General features: G+C 43.4%; 1 protein-coding gene across 3 annotated transcripts; it reads right to left on the reverse strand.

The window, feature by feature from the left end:
* Positions 1-15134: 15134 nt before the first annotated feature.
* LOC110865003 (cellulose synthase-like protein D3) lies at positions 15135-19708 on the reverse strand. 3 transcript variants are annotated; one of them, XM_035974443.1, is made up of 3 exons: positions 19562-19708; positions 18062-18939; positions 15135-17825 (listed from the first exon to the last, which is right to left on the reverse strand). In XM_035974443.1, the coding sequence occupies exons 2-3, from the start codon at positions 18919-18921 to the stop codon at positions 15260-15262; spliced, it is 3426 nt and encodes a 1141-aa protein (XP_035830336.1). In that variant the 5' UTR covers positions 18922-18939; positions 19562-19708; the 3' UTR covers positions 15135-15259. The 3 variants fall into 3 exon arrangements, with proteins under 3 accessions (XP_035830336.1, XP_035830335.1, XP_035830337.1); XM_035974442.1 differs by having other exon boundaries at positions 19474-19699; XM_035974444.1 differs by lacking the exon at positions 19562-19708 and adding an exon at positions 19031-19446.
* Positions 19709-22786: the final 3078 nt, after the last annotated feature.

Below are 22786 nucleotides of genomic sequence, written 5' to 3' on the forward strand. Positions count from 1 at the left end.
CAGAGACGGACAAGAAAAGGAAAGTTGAAGTCAAGGATGTACCCGTTGTCCGAGAATTTCCTCAGGTGTTCCCTGATGATCTTCCTGGATTACCTCCAAGTCGTGATATCGACTTTCGAATCGACCTTATTCCAGGAGCCAACCCAGTGGCCAAAGCTCCGTATCGACTCGCTCCATCTGAGATGCGAGAACTCTCAAACCAACTCCAAGAGTTACTTGAAAAAGGCTTCATTCGCCCGAGCACTTCTCCATGGGGCGCACCAGTCCTTTTCGTCAAAAAGAAGGACGGGTCGTTCCGAATGTGCATCGATTACCGGGAATTGAACAAGCTGACCATCAAGAACCGATACCCCTTACCAAGAATCGATGACCTGTTTGACCAATTACAAGGTGCTCAGTGCTTCTCCAAGATTGATCTACGTTCAGGCTATCATCAGTTGCGGATTCAAGAGGAAGACATACCCAAAACCGCTTTTCGAACCCGATACGGCCACTACGAATTTGTTGTCATGCCTTTTGGTTTGACCAACGCACCCGCGGTCTTCATGGATCTGATGAATCGCGTGTGTAAACCGTTCTTAGACCGTTTCGTCATTGTATTCATCGACGATGTCTTGATCTATTCCAGATCGAGGGCCGAACATGCGCAGCATTTGCGATTGGTTCTCGAGTTGCTTCAGGGAAACCAACTCTACGCCAAATTCTCCAAGTGTGAGTTCTGGTTGGAGGAGGTTCAATTTCTGGGTCACATTGTGAATAGTCGGGGTATACACGTTGATCCTGCAAAGATTGAGGCAGTCAAGGGATGGGTTACGCCAAGGAATCCGTCAGAAGTTCGCTCTTTTCTCGGATTAGCTGGTTACTACCGGCGATTCATCGAAGGATTCTCAAAGATTGCTGTACCGCTTACCTCCCTTACTCATAAAGACAGGCCTTTTGTGTGGGGAACCGCGCAGGAGACTGCTTTCCAAACCCTCAAACACATGCTGTGCCATGCACCAGTTCTTACACTGCCGGACGGAAGCGATGACTTCGTTGTCTATTGTGATGCTTCAAACCTTGGACTTGGCTGTGTTCTCATGCAACAAGACAAGGTTATAGCTTACGCATCTCGACAGCTCAAAATCCACGAGAAGAACTATACGACCCATGACCTTGAGCTAGGCGCAGTTGTCTTTGCCTTAAAGATTTGGCGACACTACCTGTATGGTACAAAGTGTACGATCTTCACCGATCACAAGAGCTTACAACATATCTTTAACCAGAGAGAACTCAATATGCGTCAACGCCGATGGGTAGAACTTCTCAACGATTACGACTGTGAGATCCGTTATCACCCAGGCAAGGCGAATGTAGTTGCAGACGCCCTTAGCAGAAAGAATTACGTGATAGGTGTTCGAAACATCCAGGCTCAGTATAACCTCGAAGCTCTCATCCGCGAAGCACAACACGCTTGCTTTAACGAGCGTACGTTGAAGAAAGAACGAATCTATCACGATGGAACTCAGCTCGTGAGCAAAGCCAACGGGATATTCTATTATCTGGACCGAATCTGGGTTCCGAGGAGGACAGATTTGCGAAAGATCATCATGAACGAAGCCCACAAATCCCGATATTCCATTCATCCCGGTGCGGACAAAATGTACCAGGACCTTCGTTACAAGTACTGGTGGCCTGGGATGAAAAGGGATATTGCTCTATATGTTGGTAGCTGTTTAACTTGTGCAAGAGTCAAGGCTGAACACCAAAGACCTTCAGGCTTACTCGAACAACCGCCGATACCCGTATGGAAGTGGGAGAGCATAGCTATGGATTTCATAACTAAGCTTCCGACCACGCCATCAGGTCACGACAGTATTTGGGTTATAGTCGACCGTCTAACCAAATCAGCCCACTTTCTGCCAATACGAGAAGACTACAAGGTGGCCAAGCTAGCCCAAATCTACACCGACGAGATCATTAAGAATCATGGTACGCCTCGAGACATCATTTCTGATCGCGATGCTCGGTTTACATCGAGATTGTGGGAAACTTTTCAAGCAGCTCTTGGTACGACGCTGAATTTGAGTACCGCATTCCACCCGCAAACCGACGGGCAGACTGAAAGAACGATTCGTACTATTGAAGACATGCTCCGTGCGTGTGTTATCGATTTTGGTGGTAGTTGGAGCAAACACCTACCATTGGTCGAATTTTCGTACAATAATAGCTATCACTCCAGTATCGAAATGGCACCTTTCGAAGCCTTGTATGGTAGGAGATGTCGCTCGCCTATTGTATGGCACGAGGTCGGTCATTCACAATTGACTGGGCCCGAGATTCTGCAAGAAACGACTGACAAGATCCACCAGATAAGGGAAAATTTGGTGAAGGCCCGGGACAGACAAAAGATGTACGCCGATAAACGACGCAGGCCCCGCGAATTTGCAGTTGGCGACTACGTGCTCCTAAAGGTATCACCTTGGAAGGGAGTAGTCCGATTCGGCAAAAGAGGGAAACTTGCGCCTCGATTTGTTGGACCTTTTAAGATTCTGGAAAGGATCGGTAAAGTTGCCTACAAACTCGAATTACCGGAGGAACTCAGCAATGTCCACCCGACTTTCCATATTTCGAACCTTCGAAAATGCGTAGCCGACCACGACGCAATAATACCACTCGACGATCTTCAGGTCAATGAGACGCTACACTTCGTGGAAAAGCCTGTCGAAATCATGGACCGACAGACCAAGCAACTCAGACGCTCTCGCATTCCTATTGTAAAAGTACGATGGGAAGGCAAGCGAGGCGCGGAGTTCACTTGGGAACTCGAAAGTGACATGAAGGCCAAGTACCCGCAGTTGTTCAGATAGATCTGAAGCATCAAATTGGTAAAATCATACGGCGATGTACGGTTCTCGGCCTAATTTCGGGACGAAATTCCCTAAAGGAGGGGAGACTGTAACACCCCGTGTTTTCCAAAAGTCAAAGTCAAGAGTTGACTGTTATTGGAATTAAAGATTAATAAAGATTAATTTCATTTTAGTTTCATTTTGATTTTCATATTATTTGGAGTAAGTGTTGTATAATCAAACTAATCGGCCGATAATCGAACTGTGAATCAACGACCGACTGTGAATGATAGGAAGTAACAATGCAATAAAGCTAGTCAATCAATAATCAAGCTAGTCAAATCCATCATCAAACTCAAGTGTGGGGATTTTAGTACTTTTTATACGTGTGTGTGTGCCTTATGTGTTACTTGTGCATGTTTACTTTTATGTTATGTTAAAGTGTGTGGTGAATCAATCAAAATCAATCAAGACTCAAAGGTGAATCAAACTCAATGGAAATCGAACCCGAAATGGTTGTAAGGATGCTCGTATGTTAGATATAGTAGTTGAGACTAAAAGTAATTTGATTAGGAATTCTATCATTCTCAAATCATCGTTCTAAGTCGAAATATCAAAAATCGTCGCGAAACACTCAAAACCAGGCAAGCCGATCGAACAGGGCAACCTGATCGAACAGGCTAGCCGATCGAACAGGCTGTTCGATCGGACAGCTGCTCGATCAGGGATGCTGTTCGATCAGCTGGCCCTTTCCTCTTTTGGAAGCCTATAAATAGGGCTGTCCTTGTCAAACTTTCCACTTTTGGAAAAGCTCTGACCGACCAGCCTCTTCTTCTCACTAAATCCCAGATTTCTCTCAAACCGGTAAGTATTTCGCTCTAATCTTTGTACGTTTTTGTTCATTAATCGATTCTCCATCTTTCTATCTTTCAAAACTTGGATTTCATCCATGAAATCACCAAGATCTAGGTGTTCTTGGGTGATGTCATCATGTGTTCTTCAAGAACACTAAGTTTTGACATCATTCCACCATGAATAGCTTAGATCTAACCGATTTCCACATGAATAACCTAAAATCTACCAAAGATCTTAACATTTCACGGTGGAAAAGGATTGGAAGATGGGTTTTCATCTATCTTTCAACTCTTTTACACTCAAACCGGTGAAAACGAAGCTTGAACCGATTTACAAATCAATCTAAACAAACACATGGTTCAAGATTCGGGTTCTACCGAGAGATATACCGATTTCGGGTTAAACGTTAAACTTGGGTTCCAAACCGTCTCTGACCGAGTTTGGGTGATTCCTGCTCGAGTCAGTAGGCTAAATGGGGACTTCAGTTTTGTGGTTCAACTCGTAGTCAAAATATCTCTAAAACATCAACAATTAACGGGAATAACCAAGTGTTAAGTGAAAGGTTAACCGAATCGAGAAGCTGGCCGAACGGCTAGGCTGTTCGATCGAACAGCCCAACCGAACGACTATGCCAGCCGATCGACTAGGCTAACCGATCGACTAGCACTTAGTCCCACAAACTCATGAGGTGTAATATTGACGAGGTACTGTTCGATCGACTACGCTACTCGATTGTAATCATTACTACTCGAATCATGAGATACTACACTTCAACACTTAGACTTTTCGAAACATTGGAATGTCACCCGATCGAACATGCCAACCGATCGAGTGACATATTTGAAAACAATGAAGTGCTAGCCGATCGGTTGGGCTAACCGATCGAACAGCTGTTCGATCGGCCAACTTGAAAGGTAGTACAAACCATCATACACAAACACATCCTTCTCATCAAAGGAAGAAACAATCCACTTGAAGAAACCAGCCGATCGAGCCAGCCGGCCGATCGAATGGATGTTCGAACGGACTTTCAAACCAATCGAACAGCCCACTCGATCGAACTGCTGTCCGATCGAATGGCCTACTCGATCCAAGTACGTTGTTTACCTTTCCGCGTTACTCATCGTTGTGTTATCAAACTATTCAGGCTAACCTATTCTCAGTGCTCCCTTCAATCCACAATCAACCACTGTGAGTATACTCGATCCCTTTTTGCTTTCAGCACTTTTGGGTGTTACATACGTAATCTATCAAAATCACAAACAACACAAACTATTTGAACGCTAACCTACTTGCATGTATTACTTGTCTAAATGATTGCTGTTTATTATGTTTACACGTGGAGTGCTATCTGCCTGCTTTAGCAACGTAGTACTATAGTTTGGACTCAGCACCCGTTCACACGGGGGTTGCTAAGGACAATTACTTGCATGGATTACGGTGGTAATCATGTATCGCGAACTGTCTCGGACAGTCAACCCGAAGTCATTGGTATCGATGGTCCCATGTTGATAATTTACATGCATCGTTTGCCCTTGTGTACGTGCTTGGTTATGCGTAAACTTTCGAACTTTATATGCTATATCAAACTTGTGTACTCACCTTTACATTATATGTATTGACTTTTATTTTAACGTATGTGACAGGTGTTTAAGCTACTAGCGTGCTAGGGAAGCGAGGCAATAATAAGCTTCTAGGAGCCAGTGACCTTAGGACAGTGTCCATATACCTGCTCCAGGGCCATAATTATCTGTAGATCTTGTACTGGCACCTGTAGTCAGTGAGATCTATAGTTAGCCGTCTAGAAGTCTTAAAACAATATTTTAATTCGGTCTGTAATAATTGAGAATCCGAGTTGTCGGAACAGTTCCCATATTGTTTAGTTGATTTCTATGATAACTTGTTATTGTTTGGGACACGGTATGGGACGTGTTATATAACTGAATTGTATGATAGTTGTTGTGGAAACTTCTGGACAATCTGTTTCGCTCAGTGCCGCGCCCCGATGATTCCGCCATCGGTTGGGGTGTGACAGATTGGTATCAGAGCCATAACTATAGGGAATTAGGTTAGACACGATCTAGTCCGGATCGCTGTCTTAGAGACCTAGACTATAGTTAGGAACCAAGAGACCAAGTTTATGTGCTTATTTTATGTTGTTTCCTTCTATTCTATCATTACATCCGAACTCCGAGCCAAATTTTGTAATTTGGACGGGATTAGGAGTGGAAAAACCGCAAATTCCTGCCTAAATTACAAATTTTTGCCAATTATTTTGTGCAATTTTCTATCAACAAACGGGGGAAAATTATACCAAATCAGGGCTGAAACCCATAATTTGATGAAAACTTTCCCCTAAATTTTCTTAAAACAAGGAAGAAATTGCTGAGCTAGGGGTGAAACCCTAACCTTGGCAGTTATTCCGACTTTATTTTATCTCGCCAAGGCAATTGACGGACTCCAACGACCTGAACTCACGAGTATGGCCTAGAATGCGCATGCATAATGCCCAAGAATCGAGGCAGAAACATGTCCCCTAGAGTCGAAAGTGACGACAAGTCAACTGCGAATAGTTAAATTGCCGTGGTTAGTCAAAGTCTAGTAGCGCAGACAATCCATTTTCCGATTTTGAGTGTTGCTTTGTTGATTTTATATGATTTACCTGTTTACGTGTTCTAAGATTCGTTGGTTACTCCATTTGTTATCAATCTGCGTGACCTTTGTTGCTATCCTATCTCGGTTCGAATCCCTGTTGATGTGATCTAAACGAAACCAGTGTGCTATGCTACGCTATACGACTAAGTTAGACGATACAATGTGATGCTATCCGATATGCAAAACGAACGACACTCGACTTGTGGTTATAGGTTTCTGTTTTCTGAAAGCCTCTGTGATAAAAATTTCGTACGTGCTTAGGGAATTAAGTGCTCTATTTGCTTAATTGCTTATGTGCTCTAATTGCTTCTGTGCTTATGTGCCTCTATGATTATGTGCTTATGTGATTATATGTGTTACGTGACGTGAGATGCGACGTGATTCTAAGCTTTAGTAAACTAAGACGTGTGAGATTCGAATTCGTTGTGTTGAGCCCTATGGCGATGTCTATTGCAGACCATGTCGTCATCATCAAGGCCTCGCCAACCTCTTACCCGTCAGGAAAAGAGAGATCGACGTCTCGCCGCGATCATCTCAAGGTCTGTGGCAAAAGCCGTCAGTGATGTGTTCGAGAACGCGAGCAAGTCATCTGAGGAATCCCGAACCCTCACGCCCAAAGACTCCAACAAAGCTACTTTTAGTTTCAAACAATTCAAGGCATGTGGGCCAAAAGAGTTTACCGGTGAAGATGGCCCTACGGCTCTGTTTCATTGGTTTGACTCGGTAGAAGTCACCCTTCGTCAAAGCGGATGCCCAGATCACCTCCGTACTCTCAATGCTACCGGTGTCTTCCAGTCACGAGCTTTGGACTGGTGGACCGCAGAAAGGAACAAGCGCGGGAACGACGCTGCATACGAGCTGACGTGGAAAGAATTGAAAGCGATCATGATGGACGAGTTCTGTCCTCCCCACGAACGCCAAAAATTGGAGGATGAGTTCTGGAGTATCAAGCAAAAGGAGGGAGACAACGCTGGTCTCACCGCCCGTTTCAAGCAATTGAGTATCATATGTCCCGACCAGGTCAAGACTTCTGACATGACCATCAAGAAATACATCCGTGCTCTTCCGGATTGTGTCGCAGATTTTGTTCACGCCTCCAAGCCCGCAACGATCGAGGAAACCTACCTACTCGCCGCTGAGATTAACGACAAGCGGGTGAAGGCTGGTGTCTGGGATAAACAAACCAAGTCTCTGCATCAAGTCACCGCAGCATCAACCGATAACACCACTGCCCAAGCCTCCAAGTCTTCAAAAAGGAGAAAGAAGAACAAGAGTTGCGCTGCCGCAACCACTGCTGCTCCCATTCAGTCTGTGCCAGCACAACAGCAACAACCACAGCGCACTGCACCAGTGATCAATGCGCCGCCAGCGAAGCGTGCGTACACCGGCCCCCACCCACTCTGTGCTACGTGTTCTTATCATCACCCGGTGGGTGTGGCCTGCCGTTTCTGTGTCCACTGCAACGTTTACGGGCATTTCACTGCGAATTGCCGCTATGGTCCCCGTCAAGCTCAAGCTCAAGCCGCTGTCCACCAGGCTCTACTCCCTGCTCCTCAAGCTCCTCAAGCTCCTCAAGCTGCACAGGCCCCGGCAAACAATGTTCGGACCTGCTTTGCATGTGGTGATCCTAACCACTTCGCAAACCGGTGCCCGAACAGAGTGGTGAAACAAGAAGCCCAACAACCCCAGCAACAACAACAGCAGCCTCAACAACAAGCCGCTCACGCCAGAACTTTCAACATCAACGCACGCCAGGCTCAAGCTGATAACAACGTGGTCAACGGTACGTTCCTCGTGAATGGTATATATGCATCATGTTTGTTTGATACTGGAGCCGATAACTGCTTTGTGTCATTTGAATTTGAGAAGCTTCTTAGACGTAAGCGCTCTTATCTTCCGTCACCTTTCGAAGTAGAAGTCGCTACCGGAAGAACCATTGCTGTCAATTCTGTGCTCCGTGATTGTACTCTCGAGCTCAACAATCATATATTCCCGATTAATCTCATTCCAATGCAGCTCGGAAGTTTCGATGTCATAGTAGGCATGGACTTTCTTCGTGAAAACCGTGCTGAAGTTGTGTGTTCCGATAAGATGATTCGTTTTGTGCTAGCTAGTGGTGATATTCTATATGTTTATGGTGAAACTACTGCCAAAGATCTCAAGCTCATGTCCTGTCTTCAAGCTCGCAAATATCTCCGCAAGGAATATCGAGCCTTTTTGGCCAACATTGTTGTAGCAGAGACGGACAAGAAAAGGAAAGTTGAAGTCAAGGATGTACCCGTTGTCCGAGAATTTCCTCAGGTGTTCCCTGATGATCTTCCTGGATTACCTCCAAGTCGTGATATCGACTTTCGAATCGACCTTATTCCAGGAGCCAACCCAGTGGCCAAAGCTCCGTATCGACTCGCTCCATCTGAGATGCGAGAACTCTCAAACCAACTCCAAGAGTTACTTGAAAAAGGCTTCATTCGCCCGAGCACTTCTCCATGGGGCGCACCAGTCCTTTTCGTCAAAAAGAAGGACGGGTCGTTCCGAATGTGCATCGATTACCGGGAATTGAACAAGCTGACCATCAAGAACCGATACCCCTTACCAAGAATCGATGACCTGTTTGACCAATTACAAGGTGCTCAGTGCTTCTCCAAGATTGATCTACGTTCAGGCTATCATCAGTTGCGGATTCAAGAGGAAGACATACCCAAAACCGCTTTTCGAACCCGATACGGCCACTACGAATTTGTTGTCATGCCTTTTGGTTTGACCAACGCACCCGCGGTCTTCATGGATCTGATGAATCGCGTGTGTAAACCGTTCTTAGACCGTTTCGTCATTGTATTCATCGACGATGTCTTGATCTATTCCAGATCGAGGGCCGAACATGCGCAGCATTTGCGATTGGTTCTCGAGTTGCTTCAGGGAAACCAACTCTACGCCAAATTCTCCAAGTGTGAGTTCTGGTTGGAGGAGGTTCAATTTCTGGGTCACATTGTGAATAGTCGGGGTATACACGTTGATCCTGCAAAGATTGAGGCAGTCAAGGGATGGGTTACGCCAAGGAATCCGTCAGAAGTTCGCTCTTTTCTCGGATTAGCTGGTTACTACCGGCGATTCATCGAAGGATTCTCAAAGATTGCTGTACCGCTTACCTCCCTTACTCATAAAGACAGGCCTTTTGTGTGGGGAACCGCGCAGGAGACTGCTTTCCAAACCCTCAAACACATGCTGTGCCATGCACCAGTTCTTACACTGCCGGACGGAAGCGATGACTTCGTTGTCTATTGTGATGCTTCAAACCTTGGACTTGGCTGTGTTCTCATGCAACAAGACAAGGTTATAGCTTACGCATCTCGACAGCTCAAAATCCACGAGAAGAACTATACGACCCATGACCTTGAGCTAGGCGCAGTTGTCTTTGCCTTAAAGATTTGGCGACACTACCTGTATGGTACAAAGTGTACGATCTTCACCGATCACAAGAGCTTACAACATATCTTTAACCAGAGAGAACTCAATATGCGTCAACGCCGATGGGTAGAACTTCTCAACGATTACGACTGTGAGATCCGTTATCACCCAGGCAAGGCGAATGTAGTTGCAGACGCCCTTAGCAGAAAGAATTACGTGATAGGTGTTCGAAACATCCAGGCTCAGTATAACCTCGAAGCTCTCATCCGCGAAGCACAACACGCTTGCTTTAACGAGCGTACGTTGAAGAAAGAACGAATCTATCACGATGGAACTCAGCTCGTGAGCAAAGCCAACGGGATATTCTATTATCTGGACCGAATCTGGGTTCCGAGGAGGACAGATTTGCGAAAGATCATCATGAACGAAGCCCACAAATCCCGATATTCCATTCATCCCGGTGCGGACAAAATGTACCAGGACCTTCGTTACAAGTACTGGTGGCCTGGGATGAAAAGGGATATTGCTCTATATGTTGGTAGCTGTTTAACTTGTGCAAGAGTCAAGGCTGAACACCAAAGACCTTCAGGCTTACTCGAACAACCGCCGATACCCGTATGGAAGTGGGAGAGCATAGCTATGGATTTCATAACTAAGCTTCCGACCACGCCATCAGGTCACGACAGTATTTGGGTTATAGTCGACCGTCTAACCAAATCAGCCCACTTTCTGCCAATACGAGAAGACTACAAGGTGGCCAAGCTAGCCCAAATCTACACCGACGAGATCATTAAGAATCATGGTACGCCTCGAGACATCATTTCTGATCGCGATGCTCGGTTTACATCGAGATTGTGGGAAACTTTTCAAGCAGCTCTTGGTACGACGCTGAATTTGAGTACCGCATTCCACCCGCAAACCGACGGGCAGACTGAAAGAACGATTCGTACTATTGAAGACATGCTCCGTGCGTGTGTTATCGATTTTGGTGGTAGTTGGAGCAAACACCTACCATTGGTCGAATTTTCGTACAATAATAGCTATCACTCCAGCATCGAAATGGCACCTTTCGAAGCCTTGTATGGTAGGAGATGTCGCTCGCCTATTGTATGGCACGAGGTCGGTCATTCACAATTGACTGGGCCCGAGATTCTGCAAGAAACGACTGACAAGATCCACCAGATAAGGGAAAATTTGGTGAAGGCCCGGGACAGACAAAAGATGTACGCCGATAAACGACGCAGGCCCCGCGAATTTGCAGTTGGCGACTACGTGCTCCTAAAGGTATCACCTTGGAAGGGAGTAGTCCGATTCGGCAAAAGAGGGAAACTTGCGCCTCGATTTGTTGGACCTTTTAAGATTCTGGAAAGGATCGGTAAAGTTGCCTACAAACTCGAATTACCGGAGGAACTCAGCAATGTCCACCCGACTTTCCATATTTCGAACCTTCGAAAATGCGTAGCCGACCACGACGCAATAATACCACTCGACGATCTTCAGGTCAATGAGACGCTACACTTCGTGGAAAAGCCTGTCGAAATCATGGACCGACAGACCAAGCAACTCAGACGCTCTCGCATTCCTATTGTAAAAGTACGATGGGAAGGCAAGCGAGGCGCGGAGTTCACTTGGGAACTCGAAAGTGACATGAAGGCCAAGTACCCGCAGTTGTTCAGATAGATCTGAAGCATCAAATTGGTAAAATCATACGGCGATGTACGGTTCTCGGCCTAATTTCGGGACGAAATTCCCTAAAGGAGGGGAGACTGTAACACCCCGTGTTTTCCAAAAGTCAAAGTCAAGAGTTGACTGTTATTGGAATTAAAGATTAATAAAGATTAATTTCATTTTAGTTTCATTTTGATTTTCATATTATTTGGAGTAAGTGTTGTATAATCAAACTAATCGGCCGATAATCGAACTGTGAATCAACGACCGACTGTGAATGATAGGAAGTAACAATGCAATAAAGCTAGTCAATCAATAATCAAGCTAGTCAAATCCATCATCAAACTCAAGTGTGGGGATTTTAGTACTTTTTATACGTGTGTGTGTGCCTTATGTGTTACTTGTGCATGTTTACTTTTATGTTATGTTAAAGTGTGTGGTGAATCAATCAAAATCAATCAAGACTCAAAGGTGAATCAAACTCAATGGAAATCGAACCCGAAATGGTTGTAAGGATGCTCGTATGTTAGATATAGTAGTTGAGACTAAAAGTAATTTGATTAGGAATTCTATCATTCTCAAATCATCGTTCTAAGTCGAAATATCAAAAATCGTCGCGAAACACTCAAAACCAGGCAAGCCGATCGAACAGGGCAACCTGATCGAACAGGCTAGCCGATCGAACAGGCTGTTCGATCGGACAGCTGCTCGATCAGGGATGTTGTTCGATCAGCTGGCCCTTTCCTCTTTTGGAAGCCTATAAATAGGGCTGTCCTTGTCAAACTTTCCACTTTTGGAAAAGCTCTGACCGACCAGCCTCTTCTTCTCACTAAATCCCAGATTTCTCTCAAACCGGTAAGTATTTCGCTCTAATCTTTGTACGTTTTTGTTCATTAATCGATTCTCCATCTTTCTATCTTTCAAAACTTGGATTTCATCCATGAAATCACCAAGATCTAGGTGTTCTTGGGTGATGTCATCATGTGTTCTTCAAGAACACTAAGTTTTGACATCATTCCACCATGAATAGCTTAGATCTAACCGATTTCCACATGAATAACCTAAAATCTACCAAAGATCTTAACATTTCACGGTGGAAAAGGATTGGAAGATGGGTTTTCATCTATCTTTCAACTCTTTTACACTCAAACCGGTGAAAACGAAGCTTGAACCGATTTACAAATCAATCTAAACAAACACATGGTTCAAGATTCGGGTTCTACCGAGAGATATACCGATTTCGGGTTAAACGTTAAACTTGGGTTCCAAACCGTCTCTGACCGAGTTTGGGTGATTCCTGCTCGAGTCAGTAGGCTAAATGGGGACTTCAGTTTTGTGGTTCAACTCGTAGTCAAAATATCTCTAAAACATCAACAATTAACGGGAATAACCAAGTGTTAAGTGAAAGGTTAACCGAATCGAGAAGCTGGCCGAACGGCTAGGCTGTTCGATCGAACAGCCCAACCGAACGACTATGCCAGCCGATCGACTAGGCTAACCGATCGACTAGCACTTAGTCCCACAAACTCATGAGGTGTAATATTGACGAGGTACTGTTCGATCGACTACGCTACTCGATTGTAATCATTACTACTCGAATCATGAGATACTACACTTCAACACTTAGACTTTTCGAAACATTGGAATGTCACCCGATCGAACATGCCAACCGATCGAGTGACATATTTGAAAACAATGAAGTGCTAGCCGATCGGTTGGGCTAACCGATCGAACAGCTGTTCGATCGGCCAACTTGAAAGGTAGTACAAACCATCATACACAAACACATCCTTCTCATCAAAGGAAGAAACAATCCACTTGAAGAAACCAGCCGATCGAGCCAGCCGGCCGATCGAATGGATGTTCGAACGGACTTTCAAACCAATCGAACAGCCCACTCGATCGAACTGCTGTCCGATCGAATGGCCTACTCGATCCAAGTACGTTGTTTACCTTTCCGCGTTACTCATCGTTGTGTTATCAAACTATTCAGGCTAACCTATTCTCAGTGCTCCCTTCAATCCACAATCAACCACTGTGAGTATACTCGATCCCTTTTTGCTTTCAGCACTTTTGGGTGTTACATACGTAATCTATCAAAATCACAAACAACACAAACTATTTGAACGCTAACCTACTTGCATGTATTACTTGTCTAAATGATTGCTGTTTATTATGTTTACACGTGGAGTGCTATCTGCCTGCTTTAGCAACGTAGTACTATAGTTTGGACTCAGCACCCGTTCACACGGGGGTTGCTAAGGACAATTACTTGCATGGATTACGGTGGTAATCATGTATCGCGAACTGTCTCGGACAGTCAACCCGAAGTCATTGGTATCGATGGTCCCATGTTGATAATTTACATGCATCGTTTGCCCTTGTGTACGTGCTTGGTTATGCGTAAACTTTCGAACTTTATATGCTATATCAAACTTGTGTACTCACCTTTACATTATATGTATTGACTTTTATTTTAACGTATGTGACAGGTGTTTAAGCTACTAGCGTGCTAGGGAAGCGAGGCAATAATAAGCTTCTAGGAGCCAGTGACCTTAGGACAGTGTCCATATACCTGCTCCAGGGCCATAATTATCTGTAGATCTTGTACTGGCACCTGTAGTCAGTGAGATCTATAGTTAGCCGTCTAGAAGTCTTAAAACAATATTTTAATTCGGTCTGTAATAATTGAGAATCCGAGTTGTCGGAACAGTTCCCATATTGTTTAGTTGATTTCTATGATAACTTGTTATTGTTTGGGACACGGTATGGGACGTGTTATATAACTGAATTGTATGATAGTTGTTGTGGAAACTTCTGGACAATCTGTTTCGCTCAGTGCCGCGCCCCGATGATTCCGCCATCGGTTGGGGTGTGACAACTAACACCTACAAATGAAGTTGTGCAATAAATAAATGAAAGATTGCTTGCGAAGAACTCGAGTATTTGAGCTCTGATAGCATCTGTCAAACTGAGGAAGCAAAGAATCCATCACACGATAAACTAATATTCTCCCGATGTTCTTAATGGTCTTAAAATATCTGATTTGCCTAATCATCGATTAGTCCTTAAAGTTGGTGTCCTGTAATGTTGATTCGTAATATTGATCAACGGAATGGTTTATGCAACGGTACGAGATTGCGTATTACTAAACTTTATAAACGTGTTATAGAAGCTGAGATTATATCTAGAGGAAACATAGGGACAAAAATGCATATTCCACGGATCAATTTAACGCCATCAGATGAAAGAATTCCTATCAAGTTTCAACGGTGCCAATTCCCCTTATCTGTATGTTTCGCAATGACGATAAACAAAAGTCAAGGACAATCTCTATCAAGGGTTGGATTGTATCTCAAATATCCAGTTTTCTCACATGGTCAACTTTATGTTGCATTGTCAAGAGTAAAAAGCAGAGCCGGTGTCAAGTTGCTTATACTAGATAAAGATAGTAATGTTACAAATAAAACAACGAATGTGGTGTACAAGAAAGTTTTTACCGGAATTTGAATCATTTGTTATGTGTTTTTTATATGTATGTGTTTTTACACGATATTAAATTTCAACAAAAATAATTTGTTTTTTTTTTTTTTTGAAACCGCGTTTAACGCGGGCATTAGCCTAGTTGTAGCTAACAAAATAAATAAATATTAAATGTTTTAAGTGTTCAAGTTTCTATAAAAAATTAAGTAAATATAAATCAAAACCACAAATGCAAACAAGTTAAAAAGACAACAACTCTTTACCACCATTGTCTATGAAGAATACAAAGAAATGAAGAATATGTATAGAAACATAAAAACAAATATAAATCCTAATTCACAAAAACAAAAACAAAAATAATAACATCAAGGAAACTGGAAAGACCCTCCAATTTCATCAGCACCAGCAGGTGGGTTAATAGCAACCCAAAGAAGAGATATTGTGATGGCAATAAGCCCAGACCAAACAAAAACAATAGTGGGCGTCCTCCCTCTTCGGCCCATTAGCCCTTTTGCAAAAGGATACAAATGGGCCAAAACCCAAAAGCTAAAAAACACCCCGCCCAATAACCGGCTCCACTGAGGTATAGCACTGTATATTGTTCTACTCACCCCAACTGCAATAGCTATAAGGTTTGTCATCATGATCACTATTGGTGGGATCATCAAAGATGTCCATTTCAGTATGTAAAGATCTGCAAACTCATCATCGTTGTCGTCGCCACCGGATTTCGATGTCAGCGTGAACGAGATTTCGATACCGGCCACTACTTTTAGCAGTCCTTGAAGAACTGCAGCAAGATGTGCACTTGTACCTCCTATCAGCCAAAACTGTTCATTTCTCCACCATTCTTCTAGCTCGATACCGGACCATTTGATCTCGAGGATAGCGAGTAAGGAGAGTGTTATGGTAATGGAGAGAAGGTAGACAAGAAAGGTGACGTCAAGGCTTTGAACGATGAATTCACCGGAGAAAAGCGAAAGAGCCGGGAGGAAACAGTATACGATTAGGAAAATGGAGGTGAACGGGTAGATACCGACGTTTAAGTAAGCGACTCGTTGAAGGAGGTTCATTTTTGAACTCGCTAAAAGTGCATTGTTTTTGGAGAAGAATATTTCGACTGAGCCGGTGGCCCACCGGAGCACTTGGTGAAGCCGGTCGGTTAGGTTGATCGGGGCGGTCCCACGGAAAGCATCTCGTTTAGTCACGCAGTATATCGACCTCCATCCCCTGTTATGCATACGGTAGCCTGTCACCACGTCTTCAGTTACTGACCCGTAAATCCATCCAACTCGGTTTCCCCATTCGGTTTTATCCTCGTACCAACACGAAATCACGCTGATCGCTTCGGCAACGGTAGATGCATCTAGAAGCTCTCGAGGAATCATGAGTGCGCCAGGTGGACGCCCGTTTTTAACAGCAGGGTGGTCAGCGAGTGGTCGACCTTGGAACTCTGCTATCGGTATTGTGTCTATTAATAAACTCGAATTACCAAACTTTTTTGGGAACAATGAAAGATTCATCTCTTCATCATCCGAATCTCCCATTCTCAAAGCACGGTTTTCGTCAGTTGAAGCAACAGAACCAGCGCTTTTCTTGCGCCGAGGGAAACAACAACTGCAACAACCCGAATGGTAATCCTTGAACCGGGGCGGGTCGAACCCGTAAAGCGCGGTTCGACGAAAGAGGGTTCCGGTCCCAACATAAACCGGGCCTTGAAGCCCATCGAGAGCCCGCATGTTTCCATCGAAGAAAACAGTGTTGTGATTGGCGTAACGATCAGAAGGATCGATCCCTTCGAACCTTTGTGGAAACTGCACGTAACAAATGCGGTCCCCACCTCGGTCCATCATAAAACACATTCCTTCTCTTATGGCTTGTGAGTTGTAGATATAATGATCACAGTCAAGGTTAAGCATGAACGGCCCGTTAGACATGATAGCCGAGGCTCGAACGAGTGCATTCATGGCTCCGGCCTTCTTGTTATGATCATAACCAGGACGTTTTTCACGAGAAACATAGACTAGAAGCGGAAGTCGTATATCAACTTCAGTGAAATCAACCAGATTCCCCTCGTCATCCGTGCCATTAAGAGGAACATCACTCGGTGGCTTCAGCATCACTTGTATGATACCCGCATGATCACCTCTCGAGTGTTCGGGAGATGAAATCATCCATGTGCCGGGCCAATGGGTAGCATCGGCCATCCATGTTGCTTTCGGGATCTTAACGGGCTGCAAAAGTTCATCACCGGCAGTTTCTTTTTGACGTTTCATGGCTTTAATTTCTGCTCTAGCATTATAAGCATCCGAACGTCTCCTAATGGAATCAGGAAGCCCGTTAATCCGGACCTTAAACTCATCATACTCCCTTTTAACCCGCCTGCGATCCTTCACAAAGTCCTGTCGCACCTTGTTCTTAAACGGATCTTTTTTCAAACTAAAATACGACTCCGGATTCCTCGGCTCAATATCATGTTTCCGACAAAACGGGACCCACAAATTAGCAAAGCTTGCAGCTTCTGCCATCGCTTCAAAAGTTAAAAGCGCACCACCATCATCGGAAACGTAACACGATAGCTTATCAACAGGGTAATCTGCAGCAAGAATTGATAAAATGGTGTTTGCGGTAACCAACGGTGGTTCTTTTTCGGGATCCGCTGTAGAAACAAAGACATCTACCCCCGGGAGATCAGACTTTCCCGATGGGTTTTGGGGGCTCGGGGTTTCAAACTTCTCTTTTAACACGTTGAGGTCGGTTGCGCGGTTAACAGGCGCGAGTTTAGGAAGTTGATCAAGAAGCCAAGAGAACGCAAACCAGATTTCGCAGATAACTGACATGAACCAGAGCCATATTGCGTCTTCGTTCGGGTGCGTGATTCTCCAGTGAAGAAATAACCCAAGAACCACCATCCGAATCAAGGCTAGCAGCCTGCAAGCACAGTCGTAATGTTATTACAACGCCTCACGTATTGTACTTTTATAAATGAAAATGTTTCAATTCTTGTGTAACATAAAAAGCAGATAAAGATAAGTAGATAACATGTATAAATGGTAATTTCGAAATTCAATCAAAGAAGGAATATATGAGGCACCCAAAAACGTTAAAAGGATCGGTAACTCGGATTATAGCAAAATAAAATAACATGATGTCATAAATGTACATACCTATAAGGACTTATGATAGCAGCAGGTATCTTGAGTTTGCGAGTAAGAGGCCGCCACGGTTTGTTAAGAAGTTCCAACTGTTCAGCCGGGGTAACCCCTGTTCCATCTTCACTAATTCCTTCATCTTTCGGCCAAAACGCATTGCCATAACCGTAGGTCCCGTTGGTCTCAAACAACCAACGGTTATGATCAAAGTCCCCTGTTTGGCTCCTAACCATAGCCGACTTAGTTGACTTCATCATCGACAACCTCCTCTCCATCTTGGACGACAACCGTCTCTCCATTTTAGAAAAATTCGACGGCAGAGATAAAGGCTGCCGCGTGTCAACGCTATTCTCATCAAGATCCGTTTGTTTATACGGCTCTTTACACCCCGGGCACTTCCCATCACCGGTTTTCACAGCGTCAATATAACAATCCCGACATATTTTAAAATCACATTCACAAGGAAGAATATCCACACCCCTCTCATCACTCATCACACTCTCACCACATCCCGGTACTTGACAACAAGACCCTTTCGCACCAGCCATCTGAGGATGGTTAATCTCGGAGTCAATCACTTTGTCCATCAAATGCGCTCGTGTCACACTATTAAACCCGCCCGTAAAAAGCGAATTCGAGACGTATTGTTCCTCCACCCTTTGTGAAATCGAAGGATCCATGGGCTGGTTATCGGGTGTGGGGGGTATATGAACCGTATAGTTCATAAACTCGGTATTGTCGATTTCACTATCGAGATCTTCCCTTGAGCGGCTGACATACCGGCCCGAAGACGTCCTTCTAGCGAAAGTCACCTGTGGCGGAATCGCGCCACGTCGGTTCTGTTGCTCTACGGATTTCGGTGATCTTGAAGTCATGTTTCACTACACTTTAAGCTGTAAATATATAAATAAACACAAATTAATTAGATTGATGAAAAGCAAGTTAAATGAGTAATTAACACAGATAAAGTAAAATTAAACAAACCTATATATCACCAACCATGAAACAAACCCTAATTTTCTCTCACTTAACAGAGAAAACAGATGAAGGAAACACCAGAGACTGCTTCATATACAAGAAGACTAGATACTTATTTATATATATAACTATTATTATTATAAATAATTTATAAAAATAATAAAGCCGGTTCTTCAAGAGCGTGTGAAATTGTCAAACCAAACACTTGAAAGACTTAAATATATGTTATGACATGTTCCATATTACAACTGTAATTAACGAAGCTTCGAAACATATCCATATATATGTAATATGTATAATAGTCAATGAGAGAGTATAAAGTCAGCTAGAAAGAAACTAAAAGCTGAAGGGCGTAGCGATGCAATTGCCGGCACCGGCTATGCATTTGTAAGGATAAAAGGGCTAAAAACTAGTGTGTGGGAGGGAGATTTAGTTGATTAAAAAATAACCTGAAGATTTAAAATAGTTGGATTGTTTTGGAGGATGAAGTTGACAGATCTTGTCCGGATTCTAGTGAGAGAGAATAAAGAATCTTACACGCGTCGCCGGTAGAAAGGAGTGTTTTGCCGGAATACTGTCCGAAGTAAGTGAATGTGTGTTGTGTGTGAGAGAGAAGATAAAGCTTGGGGTGTGATAATGGCGAAATTGGGGGTAGTACTAGTAGTAGACCAGTACTAAGATGAGGGATACTATTTTCATAATTGTTTTAAACGTTAGATTTTACCTTTAAAAATATCGTATTTATTTGGAAAAAAAATATTATCCAAATTCATTTTCCTTTTTTTTTAATCTCTTGAAGCACAAGTTGTACTTGTTACTGATGACTGTCGTAAGGGTCATGCAAAAACCTAAATAAGCTACGTAGATAGCGTAAGTAGGGTATCGTATCCACGGGGAATTTGTGGTCAGTGTCGCGTTTTTAACTAAGAACTAAATTAACTAGATTGGGAGTTTTGTGAATTTGATTATAAAAACTAGAAAGCTGAGTAATAAAGTTGTAATCAATACGAGAAAGAATAACCTCTACCCGGAATCCCAATTACCCGTTTAACATCAAAACCTGTTTACCGATTCAAAACACCACATAGACATGGCCTCGGAATTAATGAATCTGATTAGTTATCAAGGATAGTTTTTAAGATTCACTATGCAACCTAATGACCCGTTTAATTGTATCAACTACCCACCGATTTACTAACCCGCTAACAACGCAAGGAAGTTGCCAATACGCTTAATAAATGACAAATAATTCAAACACAATAAACGTTTACCAAGAATCCAACACGAGTGGTCAAGCTGTACCAGTTATACGAATCCACAAACAAGAATTAATGCCAAACAATGTAAAAGTTCATCCGAGTAGAAGTTATAAGAGAATTAGCCGCGCATCATGGTCATCGTTGCTTCAGGATTTGTTAGAAATTGATTGAACATGAACAAGTTGCTTGGAAGATGGAAGATGATGGAAAGTAATCGCCCAAAAGTGCTCCCAATCGTCCTCCGGCGGCTGTGTAATGAATCCCCTCATGTTTTCTTCGAAATAGGTTAAAAACACAATTTTCCACGCTGTAACCCTTTCGCGCCACGCTACAAAATCTCCTCACTCCCTCGCGTGGCGCGAGGGAGCATGTTCTGACCATTCCGTTGACTTCAATCTGTCGCGCCACGCGACACCTCACATAGCCTCCCTCGCGTGGCGCGAGGGAGCATGGTTTCCAGCATAACTGCTTTCTCGCTCCGTATTGCCTTGTAACACCCATTTTCCAGCTTGTATGATCATTGTACTGCATTTAAGCGCTGTTAAGCCTGAAAAACCCGACAACCAATAAGTACAAAAATCACTATGAATAAACACACTCAAACGCTTAAAACCGACACAAACTATACATAATATGACGTGTTTACATCCGCATATTACATCCCCACACTTATCTTTTTTCGTCCCCGAAAAATTATTCGCAATGGAATCACAACTAAAACAAATGGCTTTCAATATATTCAATTATTTTATTAAAATAAATCTAACCACACGTTAACCACGATTGTGAATATACTGTCCACTTAAACCCAATCGCCGGTTTCCAAGCCCTTATTTTCGATCTATTAAGTTCAAGTAGTGTATAGTCATCTATGGATCCCACACTCAAAAGACTACGACTCCACCTATTCCCGTTTCAAGCTTATGAGATTAAAGGATATTATATCTACCGTCTTATATAAAAAAACTCTTATGTTAGTCCGCTTAAACTTTATGATGGAAGAATGGATGATATTGCGAGCTTACATGCTTTTGTATACGATCAGTTTAGCGGACATACGCCACACGAGTCACCATCCCCATGGTTAATGCCATAAACTTCACTTTTTTTTTTACATGTGCTCAGATGAATGGATGGATGGAATGATTTTTTTTTCTTTTCGGGCGCCACACTGTTTCGGATTTGTTTTCACAAAAAGAAACAGGTGTGCCAGTTTAATCGGAGAAACTTATAAGTTTCTTACTTATGACGTACCTCTTATACCTTCCACAGTTTCAGTTTTACCCTAGCTCCTAAGGCGGGAACCCACAAGACTCCTATTTTAAGTTATTTTATATCAAGCCTAAGGAACCTTTCAACCGGCTGGGCCTACCCACATATCCTAAATTAGATGTGTGACCGATTTTTTTATTTATTATCTCATATATATAATAATTGAAAAGCCACTGATTTAATTACACCTATCATTTTCCATTTTTATGCGAAAACCTTTACAGGACATTTTCTACTTTTTTTTTATTTTTTTATTTTTTTTTAACTATGACAGAACTACAATGACACGACACCTAAACTAAACGCTAGTTTCCCCCTCCCCACACTTATTTCCTTCATTGTCCTCAATGAGGAAGGAAACTACGACTCAAACAAACTGAAAAATAAAAATAGAAATAAAAATACAACAACAACAAATGGAACAGACTCCCCTGATTTCCTTGCCGCTCTGCATCTGTCTAGTTCCATGCTTTCCAAAACGCACTAGTACTCCAACCACAGTTCCCAGCCGAATACGACCCATTACTAATTCTAGCAACATCACCAAACATAATCATAGCATAATAGATATATATATATATATATATATATATATATATATATATATATATATATATATCAGCCCAACCGGTTAACCCTTACAATTTCCCCAAATATGTCAAATATCAAGTTAAGTACAGACCATCATCAGCTAAAAACAAAATAAGAGGAAAAAATACAAAAGATAACCAAAATCACCGGCGCTGATACTGCTAGAACCATCTACTCGTCATCCCCTCCAGACTCCTCATCGCCCCCAGCAGCCTGCTGTGGTGGTGGAAACCAATCCGGCACCTCTATGTGCTGACGCTCCATAATGTATCTCAATACGTTATTTTGAACCAGCAACATATCCCTCAACGACTCCAGTGTCACTGGTGCTGACGCATGCGCACGTACCTGACGTTGCGCACGAGGATGCGCAGACGGAGGACGCTCGGACTGCAAACGCACTCTCTGTCTGTGAGGAGGACCCTGCTTTACCGCCTCCCAACGAAGCGGCTCGTCCAAACAAATCATATGCGCTCGACGCAGCTCTTCAATCCCAAACTCAACTGTAACTGGACCAGGAGTCAACAAACGCTCCTCATATATATCAGTAACCCCCAAATGCCTTGCCAACCTAGTCACATAAGTACCCAATGGCAACCTGGCTTGACCACCCTTTCGACGACCCCGTGCGAATGATGCC

This window comes from Helianthus annuus, chromosome 6, assembly GCF_002127325.2.
Source record: "Helianthus annuus cultivar XRQ/B chromosome 6, HanXRQr2.0-SUNRISE, whole genome shotgun sequence".
In the NCBI taxonomy this organism is placed as follows: Eukaryota; Viridiplantae; Streptophyta; class Magnoliopsida; order Asterales; family Asteraceae; genus Helianthus; species Helianthus annuus.

Excerpts from the sequence above, each read along its gene's own strand:
- LOC110865003 (XM_035974443.1), bottom strand. The coding sequence starts at position 18,921 with ATGACTTCAAGATCACCGAAATCCGTAGAGCAACAGAACCGACGTGGC. Across the intron at positions 17,826-18,061 it reads GCTATCATAAGTCCTTATAG|GCTGCTAGCCTTGATTCGGA; the intron begins GTATGTACATTT and ends CTGTGCTTGCAG.